This window comes from Cebus imitator, unplaced genomic scaffold (assembly GCF_001604975.1).
Source record: "Cebus imitator isolate Cc_AM_T3 unplaced genomic scaffold, Cebus_imitator-1.0 Scaffold28, whole genome shotgun sequence".
In the NCBI taxonomy this organism is placed as follows: Eukaryota; Metazoa; Chordata; class Mammalia; order Primates; family Cebidae; genus Cebus; species Cebus imitator.
Window position 1 is genome coordinate 2,934,756 of NW_016107343.1, and position 25,976 is coordinate 2,960,731.

The window sequence follows — 25,976 nt, forward strand, 5'->3', positions numbered from 1 at the left end:
TTGTTTAAAATTTCCAGCTTGCCATTTGTTTTAGGATAAAATCCCAAATCTTTAACCTATCCCGTACACTCCTCCATAATCTGATTCCAGCCCACCCTCCCGTTCACCCCTGGTCAGTCTCGGCACTCCTGTCTGATCGGCTGTTCATCAACCTCCTACACCCTCCCACTTCCGAGTCTTCACACAGGCTGTTTCTTCTGCTTGAACCTGACTTCTCCTTCCTTTTTTTGCCTAGACAATTCGTGTTCATCCCTCAGGTCTGAATACTTCTCCAGAGAAGTCTTCCTCAAACTGTCAAACTTCATCACTCCCATCCCCACCTCCAAGATTAGAGGAGGCTCCACTCATATATGCTTTCACAGTAACCTGTGTCTTCTTCATAGCACCTCTTACAACCGTCATGAAATGCTCAACTGTGTGTGTTGTTTGTCTTACTAGACTGCAAGCCCCATCAGGACAGTGTCTGTGTCAGTCAGGAGAGACTGGGCTCGGCAGTGGAAACATAAATCCCAACCCTTATGTTTCTCCCTTATGTAACGTGTCTCGTGGTGTTGAGCAAAGGCTCCACTCCACCTTGTCACCTAGAGATCTAGGACAGTGGAGGCCTCAGCACCTTGTGGCTGCACTATGTGGAACACTGGCCTTTTCAGTGGCTGCAACAAGGCAAGAGAAACATTGGAGAATCATATGTGCATAGGTCAAATACAGGCACAGCACAGAACGGGGGCACACACACTCTGCCCAACTGCAAGGGGGCTGGGACCTACAAGAAGAGCAGGTGGATTATTTGATCTGCATAGGATCTTAACCAACGTGTTCCCTGTGTGTTCTCCGTGCCTAGCACATTGCGTGGTACATAGTAGGAGCCCCAAAATATCAGCTGAATGAATGAGCGTGTCAGTGTAAGTCTATCAAGATCACTGTAGCCAGCACATGGTGATGGGGCTGGGCTTTGGACCACGATCCTCCTATTTGCAAAATCTTTGGGCTTTGCACTCTATCATCTTGTTGTCGCCCCTGATTTATGGAATGCTTTTTCTCTCTCCATGTAGAGAACAGAATATCATGCATTTAGCCACTTAATAGATTTGCTTTTCCTGATGAAGGTGATGAAAGTTGCATGTCCTCCAATCAGCCTTGCAATCAGCCATTCATCCACTCACCCAAGACAAGTGGCAATTCAAAAGCAGCTAACGTTTCTTAAGTGCCTACTGTGTGCCAAGTGTGTGATTCCAGCTAAGGCACACAAAAGCTCAGTGAGGTGAGCGCTGTGTTTCCTGCTTTGCAAATGAAGACACTGACACTGGGAGTGAAGCCTAGACCCAGATGCAGACCTGCTGGCTGAAGTCCAGCGCTCTTCCCCCAGAGCAGTCAGTGGCTCTTACAGGAGAGCAGGCATCAGAATCACCTAGAGGACCAGAGGAAGTGCAGATGGCTGGGCCTCGCCCTAGTTTTCATTCAATAGAAGCAGGGGAGGTGGTGAGGGGGCCTGAGAATCTGCATTTTTAATGCACTCTCAGGTAACACCAGGTGACAGCTCCAGTACCTTTATTCTGAGAATGGCTTCCCTATAGCGTGCTGTGTGGAAAGGGTGAGGAGCGCTTCCTCTGTTAACTTCGTTCTGGTGTCATGCCCGGAGGAGCATGGGGGTCAGGAACATAACATCTCGGGTGGTTGGTATTTGGTCCTTCTCTGTGAGGCTGCCTGCAATAGAAGTCTGTAAAATGAAGGGGTTGGACGGGATGAGCTGTGGGGTGCTCTGCAGATCTGACACCCTGTGTTCTGTGATTGGATGAGCTAAACCAAAGCTACAGATTCCATTTAAGTCTCTTCCTATGTGGGAAGTGCTATAGACTAAAAACTGTGTAACAGTAAATACCCAGGGAAGTCAAGGAGTTATTGAGTAGCCACTGTGTGCTCAGCATACTGGAGGGCTGTGGGGAATCCAAGACAAGTGTAAGATATGACCCTGCTACTCCAGGCACCAACAGCCTGGTTGTGGAGACAAAACACACACTTGAGACCATGATAGTTTCAGGATATAACCAAGTGCTCATTGGTGTGAATCTGGTGAGGAGCTACCTGCGGGGTTTAGGGAGCCCCAGGGGGGAGGTAAGACTCCTGGAACCTAGGAATTTGAAAACCTATAGCTAACATTTGTGTATAGCACAGTATTTTAGCCCACATGAGCTCCACAGCATGGCATGAGGTGAATATCTTGAAGATGAAGAAGCAGACTCAGAGACTTGCCCAAAGTCAACTTTTATTAAGTAAAGAAATTGGGATTTGAACCCCACCCTGCTGATAACAGAGCCCTTGCTCTGCAAATGGCTCAGGAGGTGAAGCAAGGGAGATGGGAGGTGCTAGCAAAGACGTGGCAGGTGCATCCCATCCAGGCCATGTGGAGAGCCTTGGGTGAGATGAGGTGGCAGAGAGGTTGGGTGAGCAAAGTGAATGTCAACTTGATATATCTGAAAAGCAGCCCTGGGGGCCCTGAGTACAATGAAAATACTAACAATCATGGAATGGGCACAAGGAGTGTTTTATTAGGGTTGGTTCAAAAGTAATTGTGGTTTTTGTCATTAAAGAAAAAGCAACGGCAAAAACCTCAACTACTTTTGCATCAACCTAAGACATCTCTAACACGTTCGTCTCATCCAGGGATGTTTGTGGGGAGTGGCCAGGGCTCGGATACGTCAGTGCACAGTAGCAGACTTACGCCAGATCCTGGAGGCTCTGAGTCTCTGCCACATCTCTCCAGGCCATTGATGGTCCAGACATCTTTGTGTGAATTAGAAAAAAAGATATCCCTTCCTCCAAGAAGTTGCAACTCTGGCCGGGTGTGGTGGCTCACTCCTGTAATCCCAGCACTTTGGGAGGCCGAGGCGGGTGGATCACCTGAGGTCAGGAGTTCAAGACCAGCCTGAAACTCTGTCTCTACTAAAAATAGAAAAATATTAGCTGGGTGTGGCGGTGGGCACCTGTAATCCCAGCTACTCGGGAAGTTGAGGCAGGAGAATGACTTGAACCCAGGAGGCGGAGGTTTCAGTGAGCTGAGATCTTGCCACTGCACTCCAGCCTGGGCAGCAAGAGCGAAACTCTGTTTCAAAAAAACAAACAACAAAAAAAGAAGTTGCAACTCCATGTCAGGACAGAAAGCTTGGCTAGAGGGTAGGCTGGATCCCTGTCCCCATCCATCCCCACATGCTCTTTTATCTTATAGCCTGGTCAACGCCTAAATCTGTACCACTGCATCTTGTAGGCTTGCGTCCCTCCCACCGTGTGTGCATGCACGGCACCCCCCCCACACACACACACACGTGTGCATAAACCAACACCCTCTCCTTGCCCCAGGGAATTCTTTACTTGTGGGGTGGGGGATACCAGAAACCTCTGTGACTTCAACCCATTTCATTTCCTTCCTCCTTCCCAGCAGACTTTTTAACAGAATTTCTTCTAAGAAGGTTTGCTGGCCAGGCTGGAAGCAGCAACTAGAATGAAATCCACAAGGTCAGGGAGAAGCAGAGCAGGTGACGCTGTATCTATCTGACTCTAGGGATACAGTAACAAAGGAGATGGTGCAGAGAGGCACCAAGTCAAGGGCAGATGAGGCTTGGGAGGCTCTCCCTTCCCCCATCAGACTGTTAACATGGAATACAAAGCTCAAGTCTTTATTACCGAAAAAAGAAAAAGTAGCAGCAGGAGAAGAGCGGGAGGCGGTAAGAGGGGAGAGAAGAGGGAGCCACATGCTGAAATCAATACTGCCCAGGACAAGCATTATCCCATGTGGAACACCTCAAGCCTCTGCCTAGAAAATTTGATTGGATCTTCAGAAAAACCTATTAGTGTGTTGTCAGGACCTTCTGGTGATAACTGACCAGCCCTTGCCAATCGATGCTCTTCACTTGTGGAGCTCCTGATTTTTTAACAGCATAATTGTTTTTTTAATAACGGGCTGGCTCACCCACTCCAGCAAGCAGGGAGTCAAAGTCAGACTCCTAACTTAAAATATAGAGAAACGCGATGCTCCAGCCACTTCTTCCTAATTGCACAATTACTTTATGGAGCACCAGGGATGGAAGGCTGCAGTGGGGGTGCGTTTTTTTTTTTTTTTTTTCAGCCAAGCGAGGTTGTTACGTCACAGAAGTAATTACACATGTCAAAATTATTTACTAAATGAAAGCCATTCTTCACCAAGGAGTCTTTATTTATTTTTTATAAAGAAAAAGGGCAAAAAGAAGATGATCCCAGGACGGCGACGACATCATAAAGCAACAATGGAATTAGTCGTCAATTATTACAGCTTTTTAATTTTCAACTCAAGAGGGAGCAACGCATATTTTCCTTAGGGTTTTAAGTGCTCTACAACAACAGCAGTATTTTTGCTCTTTACCGTGCCTAGGATCTGAGATGTCAAAGTACTTTACAAATAACTTTGGGATTGAGGCTCTGTACAGCTGGAGAGCAGGGCCCAGGGAGGAAGCGATTTGCCCAAGGTCATGGCTGAATCAGAGGCACAGCTGGAAACACTACTCATGAATACTGGCTCCTGGAGTCAGAGCTCATCACCACCAGCCTGCCCACCTCCCACACACACCAAAACAAAACCCCTAAGCCAGAAAACAGCAGCGGGCAGAGAAGTCGCCTGCTCTTCACAGCCCAGGGTGTTCACACTGACAATTTGCTGTACAGATTGGAAGCTGGGTGTACAGGTCAGAGATCTCTACAGATTGCCGTTGCTGGACCCAGGAGAATCAGTCACTAAGGAAAGCTAAAAGTTCACTCTGCATAGTTGGGTAGCTCAGCTTTCCATCCTGAGCCCCCAGGTGTATATGTCAGATTCTGGTCTTCCGGGAGGGGTTGACGGCTCATGCGACAGTTCACTCTGCCCACCTGGCAGGTCTGGTTCTTTTCTGGGTTGGCTCCCTCCAGAACTTGCTCTACATGCCCAGAGCTGGAGTCCAAGATTCAGAGAAGAGAGAGCGAGAAAGAGAGGGAGAGAAAGAGGAAAAGAAAAGAAAAGAAGGAAGACAGAGGAGAGACTGTTTGGAAGCCTGTGCAGTCCCTAGAACCTCTTTTTATGAAGACTCCATTCCACACTGTGTTACATATATTAGGATCCCACATTGAGTACAGTTTCTGATTATTTACCAGTTCAGTTAGGCTGAAGTTTGCTGGTGACATTATTATGGTTTTGTAGATATTTAATTAAACAATTAATACATTTGATTTTATAGTTTTCTGGCCTTCCCTGGATTTTAGAGCCCATATATATATATATATATATATAAATTTTTTTTTTCTTTCCAGGTATCAAGTATGTTCACAGGCTCTTGAAATGTTTCTAGGGCACAGGCAGTATGCTTTCTGACCTTAATGGAGAAAACGGCTTAGAGAGGTAGGAGAAGGGAGACGTGGGGAAAAAATGATGTCGACGATGACAGAGCAAGAAACAACATTTTAAAAACCAAACCCAAACAAAAATTTAACAAAGCATACAGAGGAAGTTCTCAAAACTTTAGAATTGCTGGTTAGAAAGAAAAAGGAAACCCAGGCCTTACCAAGATATTTCTAAGAAAGAGACAGACACTTGAAAGACCCATCCAACCAGGGATGAAAAAAAAAATCTCTTATTATTCAATAATTTATTGAGCACAGGGCCAGATACTGCACTTGGCTTCGGAGATATGGAGCTGGATCAGATACAGTCTCTACTCTCAAGGAATTTACTGTTTTTATTGAGGGAGACAGAAAGGTAAACAAACAGTTCAGATATGTGATAAGGACACAAATTGAGGTAAGCATGAGGAATTGAAAAAGCACAGAGAAGCAACCTGAAGGAGGCAGAGACATTCTCAAAAGGAGGAGGACACCCCCTGAATATTCAAAGGCACAGAGGTGGGATAGGATAGGGGCCAGGGGCCACGGGCAGTGGAGGATCTCAGGGTAACACTGAAAGGCCGAACCGAATCGAAGGCAGATTGTGAGGATTTGGATTTAGTCTGCAGTCAAAGGTGAACCAAGAGTGGCTCCCCAGCAAGGGAGGGATGGTGAGGGGCCTGGGGGAGGAGGAAGGGAAGCCAGACCAGAGGCTGCCACATTCCTTCATTTGAAGGTAAAGGGCCTGGACCAGGTGAGTGACAGGGAAATGATGCATTCGAGTCAAGTTTGAGAGTATTTAGGGGCAATGGGCAGGAACTGGAAACCAGTAGAGGCAAATAACCCAGGTTTTTAGTTTGGTAGACTGATTAAACTGAGATGGAATATAAAGGAAGCAGTAGGCTTGGAGGAAGCTTTTCATTTCCCCAACCTTCAGGATCCTAGAGCAGGTGCCATGCTAAGGGGGATGATGTCCCAAAGATTCCCCTGAAAAGTTGCCAGGGAAAGCCAGCAAACAAGGGGTGTAGGGAAACAAAGTCCTGATAGGTTACGATTTTCCTTTCGGGCCCCTCTATCCAAGACAGAAACACAGCTCTAGGGGCCCAACACTAGAAATCTGTTCATTCTGCCACAGAAGAAAGGGGCGTGAAGCGAATAGAGACAGAGAGGGGACATGATAGATACCGCTAAGGCCATGTGGAGCGCAGGGCGGAGGCTCTGCTGTGATTCATGGTTGAAGGGAGTTTACTGGAAGTTAGCTAATAAAAGCTCCCAGCTATACTCAGGGATCTGTGTTCTCCCTGGCTGGCAACACACTCTACATAATACCTGGTGCAGTGGCAGAGTCGAATGGAGACACAAATATCTATCCATCACACCAAATTCATTGGGTTAAACTCCCATCACCCGGAGCTGACCCTTTCCTACCGGAGGAAGTAATGAGCTAGAAATAAGTGCTTATCTGAAGCTGAGTCGAAGTAAATCTGCAATCACGGACATTTCAAATGGTAGCTTCCTTCGGTTTGGGCTTTTCAAACAGATGGAGACTCTAGCATGAAATTGCCAAGATTAAAAAGAGAACGCTAGTTTAACACACAAGGCTGGGGAAACAGCCGGGGCCATCTACGGAGCAGGATTCCCATGTCTTGGCCAGAGACTTGCTCAGCATTCACGGGAAGCAAACAGCCCCAGAGCAAAGCAACTGGATTTCTTTCTTGGTCTTCCATGTTGGCAGAGGGAAGACAAACGAGGACACTCCGGTTTGGGGACGGCATGAATGAACCACACGTGTCCATAAATAAACCCGGAGCCCCCCAAACACGCGGCTTGCTTGTTCACACAAAAGCCAGCCTGGCAGCCCTCTCGCAGAGCCATGTTCACAGTTGGATCCTTAATGCACTGTGAGTGTTCAATCAAACTTTTAGTGGTGAAACTCTGGGAGCAGAAAGCCAGCTAAGCCCAAATGGTCCCTTTGCTTTTCCATCTTTTGTGGCTGCCTGGCTGTGCTCTTATGGGTTTTGTTGTCAACAAACTCCTGGCTTGCCTTTGAGCACTCCAAATTATTGAAAATGACTACAGCTTAAGACTGGCAGGATGATTGTTAAAAACAGCCCTGGCATTAATCATAGCTTAAGAGCTTTTGGAAAATGATTCTAATTCAGAAGGGGTGGCTTACAAAGAGCCTTGTCGAAAGCGAAGCAGACGTCAAATTCTGAAAGGCAAAAAGCCTCCTTGGTACCCACACCTGGCTTCTTCTGCAATCCAGCTGGCAGAACTGCATAGGGGGCACGGCTTACCCCACCAGCTCACCCCATCTGAGACCATCTTGAGTTTTCCGCATGAGTCCTGTATCATCCCTACCTCTGATATGGGGATCTTGAGATGGGAGAGACTTCAGGGAGCACCAGCAGTTACAGTCTTCCTGGCAGTCCTAGGACTAAGGAAGAAATGGCCTTGTTTTCTGTCAACAGTTGGAATGCCTTAGACCAGTGCTAAAATAAGCTGTGTGCATAGAGGCAGCTGCGTAGGCAAACACATGGTCAGCATTTGCAAGGAGCCAGGCAGGGCGACGAGCTAATACTTCTGCCTTTTGCCTGCCTGGCACAACAAAGGAGAATGATTTTTGCCATCAGCATTCTCCCTATCACGGAATCATTGCACAATTTAGTATGATTAATGGTTTCCATTTAGGAGAAGCTGAGAATGAAAACAGCGGGGGAGTGGTGGCACTCGCTGGGGGTGTCTGCAGCTGATACTAGAGTGAAAGGGAGAGAGAGCTGGCCATTGCCTGCCAGCCCATATCCTCCAACCTTTACTTCCAGGCACGACTGGGGAGACACAGTTGGGCAGAGACACATGGCTTTGACATGCTTTTGCAGAAACAGTCTGAAAGCTGCAAACTTGTGAGGCACTGTTTGCTGTTTCATTCTTTCAGGCTTCCCAGTATCTGTGACTGGGAAGCCACTCCCTTCTACCTGCCAAAGGGAGTGCCAATCCCAGAGGACCCTAACTAAGGGCTGGGTCTGAGAGTGGTCAGGGCACAGTGATGGAGCTAGCGGAACTAACTACACCACTTCTTAAAATTCCTGATGGCCACGCGGAGATGCCACACAGGGAAGAAGGGACCCCTCTCTTGTGCTGGGAAGGTAGGGGTGGCATCCAACATAGCCGTCTGTCTCTGGAGCGCCCAGCTGGTGGTGGACCTAGTCTCAGCGCTCATCTGGTGGCTTTCCTGGGAGTTCTTCTTCTCCCCTTGGTAGCATCCTTTTCTTTCCACTTCTGTAGACATGGCTTCTTTTCAGGTCTTACAGCTGCTGCAGGTGAGTGGTGAGACAAAGGGCACCATAGCCAGAGACTTGTGGGTGCTGATAGAAACCAACCGGGAAAACACAGAGAATTCAAGAGGGCCTGGATTTTTTTTTTTTTTTTTTTTTGCAATAGCCTTTGTAACTGAAGCCAGATAGAGAGAAAATTGGTGATCTTGGCTGGGGCTAACGTGACTCAAGGCCCTTCTCGATGCATTGGTGTCTCTGCAAGGAAATCTATTATTTTCCATAAACTGTCTTAAGCATCTCCCGGGCTACATTTCTGGCTGTGTTAAGAATCAAGCCATCAAGAACAGCTGTGAATGTTACACACTTTCAGCAGCAGCAATGGGCTTTGGCAGGGAAGTGGGAGCAAAAAACCCAAGCAGGACATTTCAGTTGACAGTAATGGCATTTTCCCTTCCTTGTCCAAACGATAAAAGATTCATGTTCCTAATTGCAACACTATAGCTGCCCCCATCACTTTATTCTGGGAGAGGAGGTTAGAGAAAACAGGCCTAGAGAGAGGGAGAGAAAGAGAAAGAGAGAGAGATGGATAGTAATTTCGTCACTAGCTAACAGAGACTGATTAGTGCAGAAGATTCCCTTCCATAGCAATACTTTCTAATCAGGTCTGCTGTGTCTGGGCAAACAGCTTTTGTGGATTAGCTAGACTTGAGCTTGCCAGCATCCACCGCAAGTTTAAACGATGAAATACACAACTACAGAGAAAACAAACCAAAAAGAGTAATAAAGCCACACATTTCAATATTCAGCAACCATTAAGGGATTTAAATATTTGCTTGCTATCAAAGGCCTGCATTAGGCTCTTCCAGCACCAGCTCTGGAAGACTGAAATATCAATTACAGATCAATTTTCCCCCTAAGTAAACACTAATGCAGGATAAACAGTATTAGAAGATGCAACAGTAACATTGCTGACTTCAGGATGGACTTCCTGCTGGTAACAGCAAGTTTAAGCCTGGTGATTAATTAACCTGAGAAGATAGCTCTTCAGGAAGATTTGAGGCGGTCATGTCTGAAATATGACTGTGAACCTGTGCACATCTGGAGGGTAGCTGAAGTCCCAGGCCCAGAGAACCGGTTGATTTGCCCCTCAGTAGTGGTCCTCACTTTCCCCAGCCCAACACTTTGAAGGATTAGGATGGAGTAAAATGGGAGGCGGAGGTGGGTGTGCATGCGTGTGAGAGAGAAAGCAGTAGGCAAGGTCAGTCCCTTGTTGAAATTAATTCCGCATTTCAATAGGCAAGGCTCGAGTTGTATTTCCCAACACTGACCACCAGGGGCAGTAGACGTTTTATGTTCATTTGGGAATGAAAAAAATCAAAAAAAGCATAAAAGACAAAACAAAGTTTCCTGTGTACTGAAGAGCCTGGGAGCTGAGGATTGGAAGACTTGAAAACAGAGAAGATTTTTGCTTTCAGGCCTCAGTTCAGGGATGCTCATGTGTAATGATGTGAGAGCGTAGTGGGGACACTGAATCGTGCAGCTCCTACTAGAGGCATATTTCAACGTTTTGAGAAAAACACAAATAAGGCAAGGACTATGATTTGCACTTTTAAAATATGCCATATCGCATTCTGAAGGCCCCTCACAATGTACGATACAATGCTAAGGCTTTGCTTAGCCATTACCCAAAATGTTATTCCCTGATATTATTCCAGTGGGTCCTTGAGAATGATGGGGCCAATAGCTCTCAAGACTGGCTGGCTCAACTCTTCAAAGCCAGCTGTAGGAAGGATGGACATGCAAACATCAACGTTTGAAATACAGCACAGGTGGCCCATTCAGATTAGGTTTAACGTAAGGCTCAGGCAGCCAGGTGCTTGACTATTCTCCCTTTAATCAGCTGGTACTTGCTGGGCGACTACTGTGTGACTTCCAGACTTTAATATGGTACTGAGCCACAAGGTCATGGATGATGGCCAAGAGTCCCTTCTTTCTTCTCCTGTACAGGGGGCCAGGACATCAAGTGCTTCAAAACTATACATGTATGGCTGTGAATACACATTTCACCCTGAAAGAATTTGGCTGCCATTTCTTCATGACAAAGCGCTGTGTATTTGGGACCCTGGCAAAAAGGTGTGTCAATCTTGGGCATAATTTTATAATAAAACAAAAATACCTTCACTTAAGCAGGGTCTTTCTACCTGTAGCACCGTGACTGCATGGTTTCTTTGAGGTTCTGGATGACAGAATTAAAGAAGCATTCCTCCATGGAGTAAGTCCACAGTGGTATAAGAATTACATTTCAAGTAGACAGAGGACAGTGAAAGATTGCACCAATTAACACCCGCATATCACCTCGGGGTTCCAGTTGATGTATTTGGATAATGCCAGGCCAAAACATTTGTGAAAACTCTCTGGAGGAAACGAGGGCCATTTTCACTCTCGTACACGCTCCTCAAATGAAGGAGCGGACAACTTATCAAGCTCCTTTGAGCGGGAATTGCTTCTAGCACTTTCTCATTTGCATACCCAGTGGAGCTCAAAAGGCAAATGTGCAGCAGTCACCACCTCCTGTCTGCCTCAGCTCCAGGAACTTCTGGGTCCCTTTTCTGTAGGGTACAGAATAAACCTGGAGCCTCATGCTGCGGACAAGAGGGAAAGGGGTGGGGAGGCTAAACGTACTGCATGCTACGTGACTTGGCATAACTCTGCTAATGAGTGGTGAAGAGAAAAGGGTCATTAAACCTTCAAGGTCATGGTTTGCAAGGACATGATGTGTCTATATGCACAGGAACACGCAGAGCTCCCTCTGAGTAGTGACCACTTCTTCATAGCCATGGGTAACCTTCTGTCTTTAGAGTCATCATCTCCTCTATCCTGTGCCTGACAGGTAATGAACATGTAGTGTCTGCCACCTTTTTGACTGAGCACTGGGCACTGACTGCATATCTCATTGATCTCTCTTAACAACGTTTGAGGCTATGGTGATGTCCACCTTGCAGAGCAGGAGACTGAAGCCAGGTAGGCTGGGCTACTCATTGGAGGTTTCACTGCTATGTGATGGGACAGGGATGTGAATGCAGGCAGCCTCATTCTAGTGCGCACTTTTGATCCTTATTCTATTCCATCTCTCTGGGTCTTTTTATAGAGAGGCAATGAACGAGTGCTCCCTACTGCTCCTTGCCCTCCGGCAGAGGCTGAGAGAGGTCACTGAAGTCTTGGCGACTCTGCCTGGACTTTTTAGCACAGCCACAAGACACAGCCCACCCTGCACACAGAACTGATTTCTTTCTTCTCCCCATACAAATCAGCGGCTGGCTGGGCTTGTTGCCCTCTGTACTTCTGACTCACTTTCCTTCTCTGCGAGATTATCCCTTAAGATCCAGTTGGGGTCCCAGCTCCCACGTGAAGCTATCTGGGGATTTCTCTTCCCTTCCCTTCACTGATTTCGCTTCTCCAGAAAATTCCCATAGTACTCCCTGTGCTTCACTGTATTCGCTGGGACACCCATGGCTCAGGGTCACTTCATGTTTTCATGTGGAATAACTGACGCCCCACCTGGCCTCCAGAGACTGTCTTATACTTCTCTGCATCCCTCACTATGCTGGACATACGGCAGGTGCTCAATAACTGCTTATCTGGTTAACTGACTTTTTTACAGAGACAGATAAGAGGCCAGGCCAGGATGGTGGTGGTCCAAGGGGAGATGCACAGGCTTCGGCCTTTCTGGAGCTTACCTTTTCTTTTCCTGTGGTACCTTCCCCATTACATGGCCAAGGGAGAAAAGGGAAACTCAACCACAGCTGGGGGGATGGTGGGAAAAGGGCACTTTGGGCCTGGCCAGACATTATCTGTGCATTTAGAAGATCAGCCACCATAATGTGTAGTCATTGCTCACTTCAGCCTGCAAGGCAAGGACGATGACAATGGACCAAATCCTGCTGTCTACCCAGGCCTGGAAGTCTCGGCAACCTAAACTGTAAGTGAGAACAATCTTCTGCAGGCAGCCAAGCCAGTCCTCCACGGCTCACATCTTTTTATGAAAGGAGAAAGAACTTTAAATGAAGAAGGTAGAATGAATTGTTAAGACACAAAATCCCAAAGTAAGAGACAGGTGGAGCAGCCAACACAGGGAAGTTGGTGGGGTGGGGGGTGAGAGAGGGGATGAGTGCAGGAGACACGTCCACAGGAGCAGCCTGTTCCCACGGGCCCACCATGACAGCTCGCACACCTGCACAAATCGCTGAGTCCACGCAGGAGCCCAGACTCAGCCACGGCTCCTGGCTCACCTGTCCACTGAGAGTGGGGAAGAGAACAAGGACAGGAAGGATGAGCGGAGGAGGAGAGAGAACGCGGTCCCCAGCAACCCAGCTGGCAGCATGGCCTAGCATCTGCCGCCAGCATTCTTGGCCCCGCACACGGTCCTAAGGAGGAAGCTGGGACCAGAGGCCCATCTCTTCTCTCACTCGGTGGCGTCCGTTAAGAAGTCCATAAAGAGATTAAAGGATCACTTTGTAACATTAATTTTTTTTATTAAGAAGACAGATATTTTATAGTACTTCTTTTTTTTTCTTTTTTTTGTAAAAATGGTATACATGAACCAATACAAAATGCGAATGGGAACATAATGGATATGGAGTTTCTTACACTGTAACATTGTCCATGTACACCTTAAAACAGAACTGGCCTAAAGGGAAAAGTAAGACGTCGGTGTGACTAAAGAACAAGCTTATTTGGCATCAATTATACATCCTTCATTATTTTATATTCCTTTAAAAAACACAAAAAAACAAGTTTGTTCTTTCTTCACTCTAAAAAAAGTGACCAACCTGTACAAAGTAATACTCAACAATACATTTCAAACAGTGCACTGTATACTTAAGAAAAAATACATAAACCAATATACAACTAAAATCCATAATTTCCTGTTTTTGCTTTGTTTTATTATTATTTTTTTTCCAATGTGTGGGGCCTACACTTTGCAATCTACCTGAGACGGAAAACACCAATCGAAACACATGAACCTGAGACATGTCAACATTGTAAGCCATAAAGTTACATCAGGAACACTGCACTACTGTACACTTTTCAAAACAGAAAGATGGGAGGTCCCAAAAATGAGATGCCAATTCTGTGAGCAATGGTGTGATTTTTTGTTTTTGTTTTTGTTTTTCTAAAAAGAACAACTGAAAAAAACTTTTCAACAACATGCTAAATGATTCTCACCCTTTGATGTGGTTACACTATGGTCAGAATGGGTGCTAAGGGCTCGGAATAGAGCTGCACGTTATAAAATTCATTGAAAAAGGGATGTTCGTTGTGGCTTTTCGTCTTGGTTAAGTGCCTAGGGACAGGAGAGGGGTAAATAAAATGCTGCTCAGTAATGGGTTTTCTTTTACATACCAGTCCGTTCCCAAAAGGCCCCCATATTGCAATGCTTCTATCAAAGGTTAAAATAAAAACAAGAAAAATAAACACGTTTTCAAATAACAAAGAGTTGACACTTTTTTCCCCTTAAATAAATCAGCATAAGTTTTCCACATAATGTAACAATAGTAAAAATGCACCTTGCAAAATCCAAAATTACTCACTGAAAATGTAATAGAATATATATTTATATATATATATATATATATATATATAGATCTATCTTTTTTGATGCCATCTTTCCATAGGGACTGTTATCTGGAGTCTGGAGCCTTACCAAACATATGGTAAGAGTTTAGTTTTTGTCCTTCAGGACTACTTCTAGATTTCCTAGACATTTCAGTGAAAATCCCCACACTTCTTTAAAAAATGTAAATGGCAACTTGGACTCCTCTACCTTTTCCCGAGGCTCCCCATCTAAGATATGTTCAAGGTAACTGATTTTAGTAGCTATGCACTATGGCTGCCATCATGCGAGGATCAGTAATTTTTGGCAGATGGTTCTTAAGGCTGAGGAAAGAGGCCAAGGCTAGTGTATGAAAGGTAAAAAGATAAAAACACTCACATTTGAGTTTTGGTTAAGTAACTGAAAATCCCTACATGCTGTTTTTCCACCTCTGCTCTGACCTATCGAGAACTGAGAGCGAGAGCAGACCAGTGTGAGAACAATACCGGCCCTTCTTTTGTACCTCCTGCCTTTGTCAAGCCAAATCTGAAGGAATGAAAGTTTCACACAGATTCGAGTTGGAAATCCCAGCATGACAAATATCTGTAATATACAGTACATGCAGGCCACATCCTACTGCCTTCCTAACTAAGCACAAAGGAAAAAAAAAATTAACCCTGTCCCATTCAGTCATTCGCACGACACATGGACTTGCTTTTTCCTACAAATTAGTGAGAAGTAAGGCCGATTGGGAAAGGTGGATGGAATCACTTGGACAGAAACAACCAGAGCAGAACTATATTTCCCCCCTCCCTACTTCCCCTCCTGTGGCAACTCAAATTTGTCCACTTATATAAAAGGAACAGACCTCACCTGTCAGGTCTGTTTAGGGCATGGAAAAAGGAGGAGTCCTTTCCGCCCCAAACCTTTCTGGACAGCGTGGGGTATCTATACTGAGCCGTCTACAGATACAGAATTAAAGACAGATTCAATCTCATTGTGACACACCTCACTTGCAGATAACCCTGTACAGTAATGTAGTTCCACAGCAAACAGAACATTTTCTGAATCACAGTCTAATTTTCTAGTCTTCACTGCTCTAAGTATTTGAAACATGGGCAGCAGCAAAGAGTTTTCATTGTTTGTTCACCCAAATCTTTACGACAACAGAGAAGAATGCATTATGGATACACTAAATTCTGAACTATGAAATCTAAGCTGTGCTGGTTCTCCTTTTATGAAACTGAATTTGGAACAGAAAGCAGTTACCACAAAAATAAACAAAAGAAAGTAAAAATAAGAACAAAACAGGGAAGGAAAAGAGTCTAAGGAATCCCAGCAGGCAAATTCCAAAATGGGAGATTTTGGAAAAAATCCAAAATTTGGGGGGGACGGGTATAAATGTGCACAAAGGGAGAAAAAAAAGGAACGCAACAAACAAACAAAAAACAAGGCACAGAATTTTCTGCAATCTACTGAAACTAAATCCAAGTATCCAAGTTTGACTTGGTAGGAAGAAATAAAAATTAAACAAATTAACAAACAAACAAAAAAAGAGGTGTCAAACAGCAGAGTGTACTTTCCAAAGAACATTTTTTTTTTTTTACACAGCAAATCCCAAGCCTTCCCAGTCTCACACCTTTCCACCCATTCATAAAAAAACACACGAATTTCTCGCAAGTTCCAATATCACTGTCTCTTTATCATCTAAATAGGGCCAGTTGGACACCTCATTGAAACAAAAAGGCTGATCTAGATGAAGTACTCTTTCTTTTCTTCGGAGTTGTTCTGTCCTCCTTCTGCATTGATTATAGCTGTGTCTGCGTCTGCTGCGTCATCGGCTCCTTTGGCTTCATGAGTGAAGTATGTACCTGAAAGATGAAGGGGTAAAGCACCGTGACTGTCTGATGGCCTCTGTGTAAAGTGGTACAGAGATGGCAACTTGCTTTATGGCCATCATCAGCCGAAGTGGTGTGCAGGCAGCAGAGGGGAAAAAACAATTGGAAGAAGAGAGCGGGGTGGGTGAGACAAATGGGGATCCGGGGGTTCCAAAGGCACCACTCCAACTGAACCGCTGCGATATAATTCAGCAAATGAGACATTAGAGCAGTGATTATGACCAGAGGATGTCAGCAGAAGAAGACGTGAATGGGAGCTAAAAAATGCAGAAAGCTGGAGAGCTGCTGACTAACGTATAAACAGTAAAGACCAATGACCAATGACCAGATATATGCACGTACATGGTTAAAGACCAAAGCAAGGGAAGAGCAATTAGCCAATAAATGAATTAGGGCCCTGATGATGCTTCTGTCGTCATCTCAACTCATTTATCTGAACCACAGTCTCCTGTCTTTATGAAACATTATTGCCTATGCATAGGTGAGAATGTGCTTGAACTTGCACAAGTGTGTTTGATTTTCCTATGTCTTCCAGGTTAGAGTGAGGTTCCAGATTGAGAAAGAATTTGACATTGTAACGGCTGGGGTCAGGGTTTGAGAACTGTCTTAATGAGCAAGTGAGTCTCTCTCATTATGTAACTCTAGCCTGGACCCGGATTCATGGATTTGCTAATTGGCACAGCCACTTTATAATGACATTAGACAGATGTTACAAAGTTAGGGACACTCTTATCACCAAATCCCAACAGTTTACATGGAGAACGACAAAGACTGCACCTCAGTATGCTATATAGGTAGAACTTAAACTGCCTGCCATAATCAAATAATCTTCCTCCTGTTACATACTGTATTCCTGAAGAGTCTTCTACTTAAAAGGGTTGAGACATTCGCTATATTTTCAGGTTTTCAAAGTGACAAATCTGAGAAAGCAAGCGGTCAAACGCTTCTCGGTATCCTTTTTTCCTGCTGTAGAGTGACACACATGTTCCCTTACCCTGGTCCTTCACAGCTGCTGCTCAGATGCTGTCCTGCTCTTTGGCCTTACCTCCTGTCTCTATCAAGCTTACCACCGAGAGGCTGGGAGTTCTTGGCCAAACAGACTGCCTCCTGAGTGTGGGCCGAGGGTGAAGTACGGACAGCTCTGATTGTCCTAAACTGTTTTATGCTTGAGACAGGCACTCTGTATCCTAAAGGTGCTTAAATACCTTAGACCTCCACTGCTGTGCTCAAGGGACCTTCCCCCAAACCCAAGTTCAACAATCAAGCAGTATGCAAGCACCTAGAAAACTCTGCAAGCTCACTGCACAGTGCTTGAGAAAAATAACTGAGAGAGACAAGGGCGGACAAAGAAAAGGAAGAATAAATTACCAAGAGAGGAGAAGAGGATCAGAGCAGCATGGGGCAGAGAGGAGGGGCATTGGAAAAGATGATTGCCCATCCAGACTGCACAGTTGATAAGTGTGATGATTAATGGCAATTTAAATCAATTGCACTAATTTTAAAAATACATATTTATGTGGCTTTTAAGGCAAAAAAATTTCTTTAACCTGGGCACATCAAACCAAGGAAGTCTTCTAGCCACTGTGACCAGCTTACTCAGAGTCTGGGGCCAGAGAACAGGGGGATCCCCTCTGCCTCATAAAACAGTAGGTTGTGGATGCGCTTTTTCCATGTTTATCCTTTGGGGGTTCATGCCACATCTTGCACACCAGCCTCTACTTTATCATTTTTCCTGTATCCCCAGTTATGGATGGCAGAATAACAACTCTACAAAGCTTCATATTTAGAGAAAATCCGAATCAAGGAGTGCTGCTCATCAACTCCCAGAGTCCTAATCAGCGGCTGCTAAGATTTCTGTTTTTTTTTTTTTTTTTTCCCTCTTCCAGTTTCAGGAATCAAGAGAGGCCATGTGGCCACATACATCAAATTGCCTATCAAGAACAACCTTGTAAAGTCTCCAAAGGCAGAAGCTGGGGGGACACGCTGCTCCTGCCTGCCGAAGCCTTGCTTACCTTTATGTCTGGCAAAATAGCGCCCCAGAATGATGAGCAAGCACAGCATGGCGAACACCACCACCGCCACGACGCCACCGATCACGGCATGATCCACTGCCCTGATCGAGCCTTCTTCACCTGCTCGGGAATCTGTTAAAATCAGAAGAGGAATAGGGATGTAGAGCTTACTACAAGTCACCAGAAGCCCCGGCGACACTGTCTCCAGGGTCAGAGGGTCACCTTCTTTTTTAATGGAGGAGTCAGAGAGGACAATCGAGATGGATCAAGTTACACTGAGGGAACAGGCTGACCTGTCCAGTGCTGAACTGATCTGTTCTCCCCAGAAGGCAATTTCATGATAAGCAGCATAGGAGGGTTAATGCATGTGGAACAAGTTTAGGGAGGCAGGGAAGGAAGAAATAGTCTACCTGGCCCTGACCAAGTCTTAGCATTCTCTCTATCTGTATCCAGTTGCAGGCCTAATTAAGGAGGTTGACCTGACTATTTGAGGATGCTCTGAATGACACCTTAAGGCAAGGATGGAGCATCTTTCTATAAATGCCCAGTGACTTTTATTCCCTGATAGATTAGGTATATGCATAGGAAAAGCAAGGGACTCAAAAGCCACGGCTGCCTCGAGATAAAACAAGGATTATAAGACTAAAGACAAATGACAGGCTTGCTACATTTAGGATGTATGAGGGAGTAAGCCTCAATTTAAAACCTAAAAACCTATTTCAAAAGAGACAGCAAGGAATAATTGTCCATTGGCACAGACGGTTTTTATTTTATTTATTTAACACCTTGCAATGCAATTAATTTTCCTTTATAAGCATCACTCCCTCAGGATGTCTTCTTCCGACTGAGGAACGACATGTTTGGCTGGGGAACAACTCCAGAATGAACCCAGAATGAGCTATGGCGATGCAGAATGGATGTATGGCAGTGTAAACAATTTTAATTTAGGAATGTGGCTACATCACCCCTTGCTGAAATCCTAATGGCATCCGAGATTTATAATGTAGTAAAAAACAATTATTCTCCTGTTGATTAATACATTAACATTTTGGAGTGGAAGCTAAACCATTGTCTTTTTTTTATTGAGTCAAGTACGACACCTCCATTAAAATGATTTACTAGCTGTACCTTACAATTTAAGCACAGCAGCAACAGAAACGGTAAAAATCTTTTAACTTTACATGATTTGTGAAGTCATATGTGAAGGATTTACCATTTGAATCTTTCAGTACAAGAAGCACATGGCCTATAAATCTGTCCCCCTTGCAGTTGCTGGACGCCTAAGAGAAATGCATTTCACCAGGAAGACTGAGAGTGCAAATTCAAGTCAATTTTTAAGAAAGATTTATCTCTGTCTCTCTCCAAAGAACAGAGCAAATCTCTGAAGCCTCCACCTCTAATAATATTTGAAGTTTATCGATCAAGTGTACAGATCCGTGACAGCTAAAGGTAATGGTGCTCTTTTGAGCCGAAACCTGATACAACACTTTCAGCAGGAGGGCATGATTTACACTTTCTATCGATATTTCCAATTCTGCTCTGAGATTAAGTACTGAAGGATGCGGGGAAATAACTCGTGACTGAGGGTTCCATGAAAAGTGCTTTAATTAAAAGAGTTTAAATTTTAAAACGAAATATTTAAAGTGTTTCATTAAGTTATCTTTGAAAGGACTACAGAAAAACCCAAACCCAAACCCAGACAGAAATGCCAAATCAGAGGCAGCAGCAGGTCGCCCAGGACAACAGGATGATGGGAGTTTAATTGGAGAAGGGAGCTGGGTTGGAGGCAGAGTGCACTGCAGCCAATTAGCCCGCTCCGAGCCGAGCGAGCCCCTCCAGCAATGTGTCTAATAAGCTCAACTTGAAGCGTGGTGGAGAGGAATATCCCTCCTCAGCCAAAAGTGTTGCCGACCGCAGATGCTACAGCCCCCATTGTCTTGAAAGTCATTTCAACAAGGCAGAACTCAGCCAAGGGAAGTTATTTTTTTTTCCTTTTTAGAGACGACAGAACTCGTTGAAGGGGAGCATTCCCCATGGGGTGCTGCTGGACACGGGGTGTCTGCTGGAGGAGAGTGCTTGACACACTGGAGATGTTCAGTCCAACTGCACAGAAGCAAAATTGCTCATGGGGGACAAAAGTAACAGAAAAGACAGCAAGTTGTGTTTTCCTTAGGGAGCTGTCAAAATAGGGAATCTTGTGGGAATGAGAATTAACTCATCTCCAATGGCCATGAGCTTCAGACCTATTAAAATTTATGTGTCTTTCAACGCACTCCGTGTGTCTTAAAATTGGGGGAGGAAAACAAGTGAGACTAGATAAGGTTGGGAAAGTTAGGCACAAGAGGCAAGAGGTGAAGAGGGCTCCCATTCTAGGAATACTGAGAACAGAGAGAAGCTTCGAGAAGCTGTCCAGCACAGTTCTAACCCATTTAGGGAAAGGCACTCTCTTGTCTGCTCTTAATAAAAGACTGCCTCCCCTCCATAACTAGACACAGAATATTCTGGAAGCCTAAGGGAGGAGGGGAAGGGGAGAGACAGAGAGGCTCTGTGACAAAGAAAAACAAACAAAACCCTCCCCCAAACAAAAAGACCTCACAAGGCATGTATCTGTGGGATTAATTTCTTGAGCCAAAACTGTTCACTTGACCTTTGCTCTTCATGAACTTTGAGCTAAATATGCTCAGTGTTGCTATTTTCCCCTGCACTTTGCCCAACTTCAGTACTAAGGTTCTCATTATCTTGCCCACCCTCAAGGACATACATATTTTACAGATACTTATTTATAAGGGTAATCTCTCCAGCTATCTTCTGATACTCACTTTGATCAGAAAGTTTACTACCACCAGTTAATCACCAAGACATTTCTCCTGCCTTCGATTACTGCAGATGGACACAGAAGGTAACTGATGTTTAATTTACAGGGAACACTGTCCGTTACGAGCGCCTCGCCGCCTCTTCCCACCCCCACTCCCACCCCCTGGGATTATGTGGGAGGCGTTAATAGAGTTGTGCCTGTTCACTGAGTGCCTCTGTCTTGGCCTCCTCTATGAAAAGCAGAGATGTTTCTGGAGTCATCTCAGTCCGTTATTTCCACGTGTGGGGAGGGTGGGTGAGTGTTCATAATGCTATGGATTGGCTCAAGGCAGCAGGGCCGGGGTGAGCTGCTTGCACCTGCGAGCTATGTCTCACTCGTGACATGAAGCAATTGTGTAAGATGCTGCCCAGAGGGGTGCTCAGCTACTGGAGTCACACGAAAACCAGAAACGGAAGGAAATACCGACCACCAAGAGAAGCACAGCTCTGACCAAGTGTGTCAGTTGCTTGACCTTTCCTCCCATTACCAAGGCAAGGACTCTGACCAATTCCATGAGAAGTTACTTCTAAGTGGAAAGGCTATGGGTTTCCCCACCAGTACCAGATCCTGCTCCTTTAGGGTGCAGACCTCTTCATTCAGGTCCCATGAGATGCTGGCTTTCCTCGGGACATCCTCTTCAGATTCCCAGCTCGTGTTTTGAATCAGGTGGGCAAGGAAACCAGAGGCAGATTCTACAGCTGCCCCCAGCTTGTCAATTGAAAAATAAATGTGGGAGTGGAAAACACTTTTAAACATGCCCGATGCTCAGGCATGTGGACATCTCTTCGGTTTAGCAAGTCATGTTTTCTTGTTCCCTAAGAGGCTGCAAGTGTTCCTCTTACTAGTAACAGGTGTAAGAGTGTTTCTATTCTGGGACTAAGCTCTGTTCCATCATCCTGAAAAGTAAAGCCATGTTTTTGCTTGGTGAATGGTTACCAAGGTTATTCCAGCCTCAAAGAACCAAGCATGATTGCATAACACAGTCTGACTGAAGAATCTCAACCAAATCATTTCACATGTGACCTCAAGTGAGTTAGGCCTAGTCGCTGAATGATTCTGACTTGCAGATGCACGGTGTCAAGGTTGGGAGGTGTTCCTGACAGCTCACAGTTGTGGTACAACCCTCCCTGCCCGTCCTGTCCCATCCTGCAGCCACTTCCATGGCTCTAAGTGTGACAGATAAATCATTAGCTGTTTAGTATTCGTGAGTTAGCTTTTCTTTTGGCAAAAAGCTGAAACAACTTGGCTCCAGGTGAGAGTTTACAAGCTGTTTGCGGAATGTTAAGTTGGCTACTACTGTTTGGGTCACAGCTTCAACAACCCTGGGCTCGCTTTAGTGTCTCAGAAATTGCGGGACAGTAAAATCTCAAAGCAGCTCCCAAGAGTGATGCCCCAAACTGCTCAGATTTCTTTACCTTGGTCCAGTTGACCTGGCCCGATTCATTCCTCATGGGCAATATGAAGGGGAACGTTCTAAAGGCAGTAGTTCCCCAGGGCCTGACAAGAAAGGTGACTGCTAGTGGAACTTCAGTCTCCTATCCCCCTCCTTCTAGGAGACTTCTCTTTCTCTACTGGATTTCACTCTTCAAACTCCTTGCCAGAGTCCTCTTAAATGTGGCACTCTGGCAGCCATGCTGCCTGTATTAAACAGGGCTCTGCAAGAGATCCTGGTTTCTATGGCTACTTTACCACTTGGCATGAGATGTGTAGCATAAACCGCCATGCAAATGCCATAATCATGGATCTGTGATAAGCCTAGAAGGCTCTGTTGCCAAAGCAGGGATCCATGGTTAACTGGAGAGTGGCTAGTACATCCTAGACAAGCTCCTGGCAAATAGGGACTTTGGCAGAAGGACTCACTGAGCAGAATCTTCACTGCAACTGCTGCCTGCCCACCCTGAAACCCTCGGCTACACATAGTCCAAGGTCAGTCTTTGTGCCAAAAGGACACCAAGTTTTCTACCTCTAAGGAGTGAAGGGTGACACGGTGATACACAATAAAGTATGCAGCATGAGGCATGGCAGTCACACTGCACTGGGTCACTCTCTCGTCTCAAACATCCCTGGCTCAGGCTGGAAGGCACATTTAGCAACATGGTGCTTAAACGCACACTTTGAACTCTTTTCATAGGTCATAAACCACCATAGCTCTCATCTTTAATATTTGAGCCTTGGGGAGGTTCTAATGATATTAGTCCTCCTATTTCTATTGAGGGACGGTTCAGATGCTCAGCGTTCTGCGCTTCCCCCACCTGTGGATGGCGGGAGGGAAAGAACTGTTGCTGACTTTTTGCAACAGTTTTGTCACTTGGCTCAGTTTTAGTTTCTTTCCTGGGCTGAGATCTTGCTGGATAAGTCAGTTTAATTAAAAAGTCTCAGAATCGGTGTTTGTAATGGAAATGCTGCCTTCAGCTTCCTAGGGTTGTAGGGATTAGTCTATATCAGAGAAAGCTTAGTGACTGTGATGTCATTTGTTACTTCTTGCTAGGAAGAAATAAAAAGCCTGGTAGTGGATTTCCCAAATCTGAAGCAAAACCATGATTTGACCTAAAAAAAAAAATTACACTCAAGAAAACCTGGCACCATCTGAAAATGTAACTACCCATTCTCATCTATTGTAGCTCCCGTCCATGGCAACAAAAATAAGTGTGCATTTTAAAAAGCACAACTTTATTACTGAAGGGGAACAAACTGAATGGCATGCGCTGACAAAATGCCACATTATTTGCTAATCCTAATATGTTATTCTTCTTTAAGATTTGCTTTTCTCAGCACCAATTCAATTATAGATGCTACAAATCCTTCTGACATTTAATTCCCTCTTGTCAGAGAGTAGTAAATGTATACAGTACATGCACAGCTTTCCCATTAAGATGTTAATATATATTGGAGCACACTACCCTTTATGCAGCATAACCTTTCTTTTCTGTCTTCTTAGAAAGTGGACAAGAATGAATAAACGTAAAGCAAGAAAATCATGAAGACTCCCATATAGCATCCCAGGCAGCTAATACTACATGTCAGCTGCATTCAATTCTAGCAACGTAACTGCATCTATCCTAACGTTTCAAAGGAGCTATGTTAAGCTACTTAAAGGAAAACTGCAGTGATCATCCTCATTGTGCCACCTGGAGCTCAGTATGTATTCATTTAAATTAGAAGTACTGCACACAGATTTTGGCTGGACCTTGTTACTACTTATTGATCAGGACTGATGGCTCTCTTAGACTATCACTGGCTACATTGCTTTCCAGAAACAGGCCTGAACAGGAGATGAGTTAGGAGCTCTCCTGCATGGCCCACTGGAAAGAGCACTGGACTTGCTGTCATTTCTGGGATAGAACTTGAGCTTCGTTAGTTTTCTGTGTGACTTCAGGTAAGTCAATCAGGCACTCTGAGCCATTACGGACTTCACAGGGTCAATTTGAGAGGTCACTGTTTGCCTGAAAATGATATGCTCAGGGGTTGGCATATCATAGGGACTCGGTGTTTGCCAAATTTAAATCTCCTATATTAGAACCTAAGAAGGGCTTTTCCAGTTCTTATCACCGACCCAAGGCAAATAATTACCAATTAGGGGTAAATGTCATACTGTATACTTAGCATTGTCCAAACATGGTAAGATGCCCAATAAACACTTACTGAGTTGAAGTCATGAAGTTCTTTCTTTTCATTTGTGCAGAATTGACAGTGTAACTAACGGCTTAGCTGTCCTCTGTGAAGGTCAAGGCTGTGCGCCTGGCAGCTGAAGGCCATCTGATTCAAGTCGTGATTCAGGTGTACCATTTGAGTATCAGGATATTAAATACTATTGCCAGCTAAGTATGAAAACAGTGTGTTTTTTTTTTTTTCTTGTTGATTTTTTCCCCTCTCAAATTCCCTGATTTAGTTAATTTAACCATGAGTGGAAATAACTTGATCCAACAGGATGCAAATCCTCCCAAGGCATTTAGCATCGCCGGAGACACTAATGGTTGTGCTTGAGTCCACTCTGCTCATCTCATGAAAGCACAGATTTAGAAATGTGATCGTCTTTTCCACTTTAAGCAACAGAAGGGCACTGAGGATGACACCAGAGTTTTCCTTAAAGGAATATACACCTAATAAAGAGGACAGTTGTCAAGTATTTCCAAACATACATTTCCCACTAGAATCTCTCTCTGGAGAAAGATGCTTCAGTGGACCTCAGGCATTTGGGGGTGTGAGGAGGATGGATTAATGAATATGGTGAAGTCACCCCAAAGCAGTGTCCAACCTGTAGAACTAAGAATTCACACTTTGCAACTTTTTAATTTGGAAGAAAAGTTCCTGTTTGATGGTCTCCTCCCTTCCCATGGTGGAAACAGGAGCATGTTGGATTATGAGAAAGATCAGCAGCAGGAAGCAGCTCAAACACATTGGGGGGAAGTCGCAGGTGAGCTGGTGTGAACCCAATGTGATTTCTTTAGTCTACTGCCTTGTAGGAAACAGAATTTTAAAAGCAAATTTACGTAGTTTAACCTTTTCCAGCCATCATTTTCCCATGGCATTCAGGGTCAACTCGGGGGAAACTGATTCCATAATTAGGGTAATCACTGGGACAATAGCACTGAAGTACCAGAGCAGACTTTAGGTCTTCTTTGAAGAGAAAGAGCTTGATTTGACGAAGGAAAAAATTCTTCCCAGGTTAGTCATCACATTGCTCTATGCCTGATGGGCTTCAGACAGCCTGACTTTTCCCTCATTCCCCAAATGTGCACACTGAATTGAAAAGGGTCAAGAGGATTACCAAAGACCCCAGAACATAGGAAGCTGTGGATTTCATAGGGGGAATGGTGGCCCCTGCAATTCAAAGTTCTCTACTTCCTCTAGAACCAGGAAGACCCATGCTTCACTTCTCACTGTCTCCCAAGTAAACCATTTGACCCTTTGGGCCCAGTTTCCTCATTTTTTTTTTTTTTTTTTTGAGATGGAGTGTCATTCTTG

The 25,976-nt window shown here is 44.9% G+C and overlaps 1 protein-coding gene and 1 long non-coding RNA gene across 8 annotated transcripts in view; one reads left to right on the top strand and one right to left on the bottom strand.

Moving 5' to 3' along the window:
* The first annotated feature begins 1,116 nt into the window (after positions 1-1,116).
* LOC119470332 lies at positions 1,117-5,229 on the top strand. Its single transcript, XR_005199216.1, has 2 exons — positions 1,117-1,261; positions 3,437-5,229. It is a non-coding gene; the product is annotated as an uncharacterized LOC119470332 (long non-coding RNA).
* An 8,574-nt stretch (positions 5,230-13,803) lies between these two features.
* CADM1 (cell adhesion molecule 1) overlaps positions 13,804-25,976 on the bottom strand; it is a 328,941-nt gene continuing 316,768 nt past the window's right edge. For all 7 annotated transcript variants that reach the window (XM_017523329.2, XM_017523328.2, XM_017523325.2 and 4 more), the window contains 2 exons: positions 18,158-18,289; positions 13,804-16,118 (listed from right to left, as the gene is read on the bottom strand). In XM_017523329.2, coding sequence (XP_017378818.1) covers positions 16,000-16,118; positions 18,158-18,289 — 251 coding nt within the window. In that variant the 3' untranslated portion in view covers positions 13,804-15,999. The remainder of the gene's footprint in view (positions 16,119-18,157; positions 18,290-25,976) is intronic.